The sequence below is a fragment of the Drosophila nasuta genome, chromosome 3 (assembly GCF_023558535.2).
Source record: "Drosophila nasuta strain 15112-1781.00 chromosome 3, ASM2355853v1, whole genome shotgun sequence".
In the NCBI taxonomy this organism is placed as follows: Eukaryota; Metazoa; Arthropoda; class Insecta; order Diptera; family Drosophilidae; genus Drosophila; species Drosophila nasuta.
The window spans coordinates 32,618,090-32,627,761 of NC_083457.1; the positions used below are offsets into that span (position 1 = coordinate 32,618,090).

The 9,672-nt window shown below is 36.8% G+C and overlaps 4 protein-coding genes across 5 annotated transcripts; 1 reads left to right on the top strand and 3 right to left on the bottom strand.

Annotated features, from left to right (window-relative positions):
* Positions 1-400: 400 nt before the first annotated feature.
* Positions 401-985, bottom strand: LOC132792545 (uncharacterized). The gene has a single exon (XM_060801965.1). It carries the CDS (start codon positions 906-908, stop codon positions 558-560), a length of 351 nt encoding a protein of 116 aa, XP_060657948.1. The 5' UTR covers positions 909-985; the 3' UTR covers positions 401-557.
* Positions 986-1,510: 525 nt separating this feature from the next.
* LOC132790551 (protein midgut expression 1) lies at positions 1,511-2,358 on the bottom strand. The gene is made up of 2 exons (XM_060799119.1): positions 2,173-2,358; positions 1,511-1,804 (listed from the first exon to the last, which is right to left on the bottom strand). Exons 1-2 carry the CDS (start codon positions 2,223-2,225, stop codon positions 1,612-1,614), a joined length of 246 nt encoding a protein of 81 aa, XP_060655102.1. The 5' UTR covers positions 2,226-2,358; the 3' UTR covers positions 1,511-1,611.
* Positions 2,359-5,313: 2,955 nt separating this feature from the next.
* LOC132789245 (uncharacterized) lies at positions 5,314-6,427 on the top strand. The gene has a single exon (XM_060797130.1). It carries the CDS (start codon positions 5,360-5,362, stop codon positions 6,392-6,394), a length of 1,035 nt encoding a protein of 344 aa, XP_060653113.1. The 5' UTR covers positions 5,314-5,359; the 3' UTR covers positions 6,395-6,427.
* A 194-nt stretch (positions 6,428-6,621) lies between these two features.
* On the bottom strand, positions 6,622-9,112 carry LOC132789250 (BAG family molecular chaperone regulator 2). Of its 2 annotated transcripts, none has more exons than XM_060797138.1 (4): positions 8,928-9,112; positions 7,694-7,714; positions 7,478-7,620; positions 6,622-6,998 (listed from the first exon to the last, which is right to left on the bottom strand). In XM_060797138.1, exons 1-4 carry the CDS (start codon positions 9,110-9,112, stop codon positions 6,622-6,624), a joined length of 726 nt encoding a protein of 241 aa, XP_060653121.1. The 2 variants fall into 2 exon arrangements, with proteins under 2 accessions (XP_060653121.1, XP_060653120.1); XM_060797137.1 differs by lacking the exon at positions 8,928-9,112 and adding an exon at positions 8,271-8,515.
* Positions 9,113-9,672: the final 560 nt, after the last annotated feature.

Consider the following 9,672-nt stretch of genomic DNA (forward strand, 5'->3'; position numbering starts at 1 on the left):
TAAAGCGTGCCATTCATGATTATTCAGATTGCGATCAGAATGTCATTCACTAAGGTATATTAGGTATATTCCTACATGTTTTTTAATCGGAACTTAATATAAACCTTTATACGGTTTCTTTTTCTCTCTGAATCAGTTGGATTCGGTATTTTTTTTTAATTCTCCAAGTGGAACCAGAAGAGAGAATTTAAATATCGAGGACAATAATTTCATTGGTAGCTTTTTCCTTTTCCAACTCTCCACTATCTATGATATCTTTAGAGCCCTTCCCCACCATCCAATGTTATGCACATTATTCGAAATGATTCTTATCTTGCGCTTTGCATTTGCTGCCCCCATTTTCTCGCTGTGTAATTGACTCAAAGTAAAAGCTCTTTTTTGTATATTTTTATAGGTTTGTATATTAGCTAATAAAATCACCATGGCATACTTTGCAGCGTTCGCTGTTTTTTACATCTACTTAAAACTAAAGCATAAATCTCGGAAGCACTTTGAACCACTAGAAAATCGAAAGGCAGTTGTCGATCACATATTCTCTCACATAGTATCCATCATCCCTAAAGGCGCATGGTGAGACGTCGCACAGGAGGACGTTGCTCTCCCTCGTGACGTTCACGGCGCAGACGAAGCAGTTCCTTGCTCTGCTGCTCCTTTTGCAGCTCTTGACTTCTGGGCGATAGATCTAGTTTCGATGGTGCGATAATGCGGCGACAGATCACAAACTCTGGCTTATCCTTAAACAGATTGAGGCGACGAATGCGCACCGATCGCTTAGGTGTGTCCACCCATGTAATATCATTCGCGGCAGTATCCATTTCTTGTTCCTTGGTTTCGGTAGTATCGATCAACATATCCTTGAACATGTCTTCCACGGCAGAGTAATACATTGTTGTATTCGCGCTGGACATTGTTGCGAGGAGTTAAAAGAACCTGATGTTAAGCGGGCAAAGGCTGAACTATGATTGACGTGAGAGGAGAGTGCAAGACGCAGTTTATACTCACAATGCACAGACCTCAGACTTTAGGCCACCAGCCATTTTTCAACCCTCGATGCTGACGGGCGACTACCTGACCAGTCCAACAACAACAGCAGAAAGGCAGAAATGTGTATACGGGGAAACTCCGTTTACCTAACAGCTGCTTGAGGACGAGGGTTTTACCCAGCGGGCGTCCTTCTCTCTCTCTCTCTTTCTCTCTTTTCTTACCTAGTTCTCTCTCCTTCTTTTATGCTGTAGAGCTAACGCTGTCTATGCGTTGGCTAATTACGTTTCCCGGAAAAATATTCGACAAATATTGGCAAACTTCGATGAATCATAAAATGTTATTAGCGTCGCTTATCGGTCGACAAGAAACCAAAGCCCAAACCGTACGGAAAGTACCATTTGAATAGGCCATACCAACTACTATTCGGCTCAGTCCAATCGAGTGATAACGACAAAAACCCCAGCATAAGAAGTCTCTGGGCTCAACGCACGACAGATAAGATTATGACAGAAACACAAGGCAGAGATATGATTAGGATTCGGGTATTAGTATTATTTCTTATTTCGTTCGATAACTAAATTACTACAGTATATGACTTATGATATAAATTCTTGGCGTGCTTCCAAATCAATATTCCTTATGGAAGTAATCGCGTATACTACGCTTAACAATGGGAGCCATCTTTTGCAGCGCCTTCGTTGAATCGCCGTTATCCTTGTTGTGGTAGACTGTGAAGTAGACGATCAATCCAATGATCACCGCCAGGAGTATGACTGAGAAGAGAATGCTACACAGCATTTTGCAGGCACATGAACAGCAGCTAAAATGTAAAAGGAAAAAAGAAATTAGTAATTAAAAACTGGAATTCAAATTAGTGAACAATGAAGCGCAGTTTGTGCCAAAAAAAGACAAATTAGTCTGTGTTAACGAACTGAGAATACTCGATTTTCAAGTATTTTCGGTTCTATACTAAATACAGTTTATGCAATAATCAAGGTGAAGTAAGCATTGAGATCCACAAAGTACTGCAGAACACTTCCACTGAACACTTTCAATGGAGTTTTTAATCCAAGCTGAACTCCATAAAAACGCTTATTAAAAGTATTATATAGTCTATGGCATATGTCGTCTAATGACTGTATTTTCACACCTTGAGTTGAGTCACAATGAAACACAGTCAAAACTTACCAGCAAACCACTTTGCCAGGGCACTTAAGGCATTCACATAGAGCGTTACACATTTCGAGAAGTGTTGCGTTTATTCCTTAATATAGGTGTGTAAATAAATATATATATATATTGAAGTATATATAGTATTAGCCTCTCCGCGTATGTGTCGAACGATCTGTCGTTGGCCAAAACAAAATAACAACTGAACCGTTCGTCGCTCACAATTCGAGTAGAAATATTGAGGCGTTAAAAGCTTTAATCATATCGGGGCGCAGTAGAATATAAAATAAAAACAGTAACAATCGACTGATAACAAGAGTTTGGTAATTAACAATGGGGCGAAAAAAATGCCTACTGACGAACCAAACTCAACAACTGAGATATAAATGACTGAACTCATTTCCGAAACCCTTTATCAGACATCTTAGATGAGTAAGATCTTAAAAATAGTCAACATAAACTTGGGTACAACATATAATACTAAAAGAAGAAATTGTATTCGATTCATCTATAAACTGATAAAAAGAAATTAAAGACACTATCTATAAGAATAATAAAAAAAAAACAATTCAGAATTATAAATTGTAATCAAATCAATTTCATCTGAATGATACTCTGACGCATAGTAAATTATTAGCCAATTGCCAGTAATAGAAAAATGTATTTATGGTCAATATAATTGCTAAAAAAAATTGATTAAGATATCATCTAAAGAAATTCTAGTACGATTTCTCGGGTGACGAAAGTTGTGCAAATAAAACGAGGCAGTGACAAATGGGTTTTAACCATCTGTGATAACACAACTTATATTCTTTCTATATTCATATTGATTAACGACAAATAAAAACAACTTGTACGATTTATGAATACTAGACCTTTGTTTTTTGGGATTTACAAATAACGCAGGAAGTTATTATCAACAATTGTTCAAATAGGCGCACACACCCGAAAATTATGGAAGTAATTCGTAATGCTTATTAAAGATTAGATAATGACCAATAGAAATATTAAAAATTATGTTTTTACTCAATTAAATATAATTTCATTAGGTCAAGAAACATTTATAGTAAAGTAATTCGGAGTACGTTTAAGTTTGGTATTCTTCCCAAATATCATAAATTGAACCCTCTAATCTTATCAATTAAAAACAGAATAAAAATGTGAACTAAAAAACATCTTGCATAAAAATAGTATCAATTGATTTGTAAACTTCACATAGCAAGTGGTCTTTTATGATCAAACCAAACTAAAAGTTGACCAGAGATAAGCTTTTTTCCAAGAAAATAGTATATTGACTGATAGCAGATGCTTGATAGATTATAATACGTCTGGGGAAAACCTTAGGACTTAAGACTCAATTGGATTAGGGGAATTACAAGCCTATGAAAGGTTCAGTGGCAAAGTTAAATAAACAATCTCAATTAGTCGTTGAAGTTTAATGTTATGTTATAGAGTTATACATAGAGAGTAAAGACAGCCTTCCATAATTGCTTTACAATCATAACATATTGGCTGGATGTACATATAAGTATTATCAGTTCTATACTGCATGGTATTTTTGATTTAACTGATATCTTGTCAACAGCGATAACGCTTATAGAACTGACTCATTGCAACGCATCTCTTGACTGATTGAATACACGCGCATATAGACAAATAAATAAATAACAAACAAATAATAAAGAAAAACTATTTATATAACAACATAACGAATTTGAAATACACTACACATTGTTGACACACGTTTTTGTCAGTAATTTCAATTAAAAATAATGCTGACTTCAACAATTTTTGTCGTCTATTTGTCTTTAATTAATATTTTGCTATGGTAGTTAATTTGCATAAATTATATTTTTTATACCCGCTACCCATAGGGTAGAAGGGTATTATAACTTTGTGCCGGCAGGAAATGTATGTAACAGGTAGAAGGAGGCATCTCCGACCCTATAAAGTATATATATTCTTGATCAGCGTCAACAGCCGAGACGATATAGCCATGTCCGTCTGTCCGTCTGTGTGTCTGTCCGTCCGTCCGTATGAACACCTAGATCTCAGAGACTATAAGAGATAGAGCTATAGTTTTTTTTCGACAACATTTGTTATGTTTGCACGCAGATCAAGTTTGTTTCAAATTTTTGCCACGCCCACTTCCGCCCCCGCAAAACAAAAAAATCGAATAACAAGCGTAACAAAGCTAGAGTTCCGAATTTTGGTATATATAATAACTACTATAGTAGTTATGATTTCTGAAAATTTGGTTGCGATCAGATAAAAATTGTCGAAGTTATAAAAGAAATATTTTTGTATGGGCAAAAACGCCTACTTACTAGGGGTCTTAGTTGCTTTGGCTGACAATCTGGTATATTGTGCCGTCTATGGTATATTTTGAATGCGGTACTATGTCGATATACCAAATATACCATTTGATATATTTTTAGTATTTTTGCAGTATATTCGGTATATTTTGAGAAAATACAGCAAATTATATTTATTTTATTCAAAATGGGTAGCGGGTATCTCACAGTCGAGTACACTCCACTGTAGCTTTCTTACTTGTTTTAATTTATGTTATTTCATATTGACAAGTATTAGATTTTTTTAAAAACATTTTTAATATTCAAACATTACATAACACTAAAAATTGTATAAAAATTCTATCTTTTTATCATTTGTCTTTTAATTTTATAAGTTCTGCAAATCAATCATTATTTTGTATTTTGTGTTATTAAAGTTATCACAAAATTTGAATACAAAAAATATACAAACATATTATTAGTATTAATCAGTATTTTATTAAATTTATTTGTGTTTGGAAAACCGAATCCAATTAATAAATAATACTCTATGGGTTTCACCACAATAAATTATTAAAAATTAAGTACTCTATATAAGAAAGTGGCATGAGTTGCAGATTAAAAAGCAAAAAAAAAAAAATACATTGTTATTTTATTAATAGTAAAAAGCATTTCGTCACATAAGAATAACGAATGTTATGACTTTATTTTGGGCAATCAACGAAATGCAGGTTGACGGGTTAATTCATTGGTCGGCTGACACACGATATCCCATTTGCTGAGCTAGACAAATTTTGGACGCATTACTTGGCTTGGACTGCCTTGACTTGGCCATATTTCTATTTACATACAACGTAAGCAGTTGCTGATTTACAGTTGCAATTCCAGTTGCACTCCATTCGCTCCAAACAATGGACACACAAATGCGGTATCGTCTCTACGTCGTTTTTGTGGTGATCTTTAAGGTGTCGATCAATGGCGCCTGGCTAATGTCACAGGCTGGCCTCAATGACTCCAGTTACAATGTGCGGCACTTGTCCACACACTTTTCGCGAGTGTTTCTCAGCATAAGTGTGACACACAATGATTTCCCCACGCTCATCGAAGCACAGTGGCCAGTTTCATATTTGCCCATGCGCACAGTGGTTTTTCCTAATAGTGAAACACATGCGAATCGAGCCGAAGCTGCTTCGGATTGCACACGCTTGCAGCAGACGCACTGGACCCAGGTGGATAGTCTGAGTAGACTGTGGGTCATGGATCTGGGCTGGCCGGATGGCGGCTGTGCACCCAAACTCTTGGTCTTCGATCTGATGCGCAACAATGCGGAGCTGCTGCGCATCGATTGTGGTCAGTACATCGATGCCAATGCCACGCAGAGTCTGGTGGTGCAGCTGGGACCCAAATCGAGCAGCTGCGAGCTGGAACGTCATATATACTTCATACAGGATAGCAGACCACACATCTTGGCCTATGATATACTGGAGCAAACGTGGCATCAACGAGATCTGATGAGCAACAAGTACGAGAATATGCGACAGACGTTTCCCATTCGTCCCATTGATTTTACCTTTGGACTGAAGGGAGAACTGATTGTCTCCGATCAGGATGGCGTGCTCTACAGCTCGGTGAAGCAACTCCAGTTGACAGACTCCAACTCCGTTGCCTCCAGTTCACTGTCGGTGCAACTGACTCGACTGGGAAGTCTTTTGGGTCCCAGTCGCAGCATGTTAATCGATTACTTCGGCGCTCTCTTCTATGTGATGCCAAAGTTTGGCGCCGTTGTACGCTGCGCCCAGCTGGCGAATTTAACAGCCGAAGGCAATGAGATTATTTATCTAACATCTAAAAATATACAGCAAATATTCTTTGGTGCCGAGGGCTCCGTTTGGGTGCTCAGTGATCGAGTGTTGAAACCGCAAGACATTTGTTATCCGGGCGTGTAATCATAAAAATTAGTAAAATAGTGATCAATAAACAGCGATAAAAACAATGATTTTATGCTGTGTGTGCATTATTTAGATTTGCTTTATTTGTTATTAAGTATATCAATTTCGTTTTGGTATTATCGTATTTTCGCCCATTCGCTCATAACATCGTATTATTATTATTATTTTTATAAATGTGTCTAACATATATCGCTGGATATTTGTAACTACAGTAGCTTTCAAAATTAATTGGTAACAGTTTGCTTATTCAGATAGCCCATCAATGCCTGTAAACGCTTCTTAATGTTCTTTTGATCATCCAAAGTGCAACCAAGCAGAGCACTCTCGAATTTCTTATCGATGGGTCCGATATCCGCCTCGTGCACTGTGCCCAAATGGTTGCTTGGATCCATGGTGCTGCTGCAGCAGGCATTTAAATATAACTGGCAACGTTGGCGGGCCATCACGGGATCACCCATTTTGATCATGGTGTCGATCAAGGCATTGATCTGGCTGAGAGAATCCTCCTGGGATACATCTCTCACAGTGCGTACATTGAGCTCAACGGTGCCCAGGCGTGAACTGACTCGTTGAATGTAGAGCATAATCTCTTCACGTTCAGCTGGAATATAAACAATTTGTATTAGCACATTTTAAAAACTTGTGTTCAATTAAAATCTCAATTGCAGAGTGAAATTCAGCTAAATAAATATTAAAAAAAGAGTAATAATAAATTCATATTAAATAAATATATGATATGAAAGTCAAAAATCATTAACAGAAATATAATTTGTGAGTTTACACCACTGTTATAAACTTAAATTGCAATCAAATATTACAAATTTGAATATTATATTAGCTTAAATTATTAGACGCTTTACTTTAAAACAAAATTGAGGAAAGTTTTATTATTTCGTTATAACCCAAGAATGCTTTATTTTTAGAATTATGATTTATGTTTAGTAATTCATAAAGCATTTTTAGACACCTACTACATTTTAAAATTAACAAAAAATACTGAAGAAATGATTGTTGACATTTTACCAAACTGATTTCACTCTGTAAGGATTTAAACTTTACAATATTTAACTTGAAACTTACCCTCGGTCATGCTCTGCAGCATCTCATTGCTCTTGATGAGATCCATGGACATTAAGAGGTAGTCTTTCTTCTCTTGTAAATTCAATGCATCCTTGCGGAACTTCTCCACACGCGCATCCAACTGATCGAGTATTGTAACAAATCTACCCAAAACAAAAAGTGGGACAAGATTAATTTCCATAGAAAATAAAGAATTATGCGTGAATGTTGATTTACCGCTCGTTCACATTGTAAGGCCTACCCAATGTTGGTTATTAGAAGTTGTTTGGTTGTTGTTGTTGAGGTTGTTTTTGTTGGTTGAGTTGATATGAAAGTAGACAAGCAAAGTTGTTGTTAAGTTGTTAGGCTGTCAGTCAGTATTGCCGAGAAACTTAAGTAATACTTAAGAGGCACTCACACAATGGTTTTGTTATTTTTTTATGGATATTGTGTGGGCGCCATTCAATAACACATTTGGGCTACCACCATCATTATTATTATTATTATTATGTATGTATTACTATGTACTACCATAAAGAGTCATATGTATGAAAAAGAGAAGTAAATAAATAAGTTGATAATGATATGCTAAAAAGCTGACTGAACTTAAGGTAGCAGCGTGCAAATAAAATATACAGAGAGATAACTACAAAAGGCGACAAATTATAAGAAACTTAACGTTTTTTCTTTGAATCGTTTACGATTTCTTTTTGGATATTGATTTTGGTTTTCTGTTGTGGTTGTTGTTTGTTGAGATGATTTTTTTTTGTTGTGTTGAGACTAGTAGTTTTATGTAGTGAGGAGGAATAACAACCTGTCCAGTGCTCTACTGTCGTCGACAAGTCCATACGCATTGCTGCCACTGCTGCCACCACCGGCCACCGAGGATGTTGATGCCGCAGCTGCATCGGCGCGCAGGCCTTGTAAGTAATCGAAATTCATTGATGATTCCGAGTGGTAGCCGTGGGATGAGCTGCTGCTGTTGTTATGATGATGATTGTTGCTGTGGTTGTTGTGCTCCTGCTGCATGCCATGCGCCAATGGAGCATCAATATCCATATCCTGCAGCTGATCCAGGGTGGACGAACTGACACCTGCCGCAGCTGCTGCCAGTGGCGTTTGTTTGGCGAAGCAAACCAATCAACTGTCTCGTTGTCTGTTCGCGTTAAGTCGTTCTCTCTTTTCTTTTATTTTATTTTTTGGCTGACCGTTTCTCGTTAGCGCTCGCGCTCTCTTCTTGCTCTTGCTCTCAGCGTTACAGTTTCAAAAGTTGGCGCCTTTTGAGCGAACTTGATCTTGAAAGTGTTTGACTATATTATTGGAATGTCATAAGCTTTTTTTATGCGTGGGATGCGTTGTTGTTGTTGGCTTCTGCTATTATTATTTGTTTATATGATAGCTACACACACATACACACTCTCACCAGCTGCAAGAAGAGAGAAAAGAGAGCGTTTATTTAGTTATTAATTACCTATCGATTTGCAAGTTGTTAATATGTGCGCCGTTCCACGCAGCTGGACACTCAACGTCATCGACATCATCATTCTCATCACTGCTGTCGTAATTATTATTAATGCTGGTTCGCGGATCAGATGGCAAATGTTCTTCTTCACAGCGACGTCGTTTTCGAAAAATACCCAACAAATTTTCAAACATTTCGTTTTCTTTTCTTATGCACGCACACACACACAACACAAAAACTAATTTGACACTAATTCTCTTGGGCTGTCGAATTTTCCAGCAATTTCTGGTTGCTCTGAAATGGTTGAATCTTTGTCAAGTATGTGATACAACACCAATTTACCTGTGGCTGGGGTACCAAGTGAATTATGCTCAGATTTATGACTTTGATTCCTTCTGAGTTGTGTCGATATTTATTAGAAAAAAAAAAGATTTGTTCCGTTGTTGTTTACTTCGTTATTTGTAGTAAAACTTGTGTGCTCTGTATTTCTATGGTCATATTTGCGCTATATGTCTCGCTATAGCTAATTTTGGTTCACTTATTATTTAGTTGCCCTGCACGCAATTAAAGTATGAAATATTTTTATTAACAAAATTCGTGTAAACAGTGGCCAGGGCCTATGTGTGTGTGACCGTATGATTTGTTGATTAGGTATTCTATCGCATGACATCATGACACATAATCATCGATGTATCGATTTACATATGATATTTAATATCGATTATCTAATACCGATACGGTCACTCTATGGGAA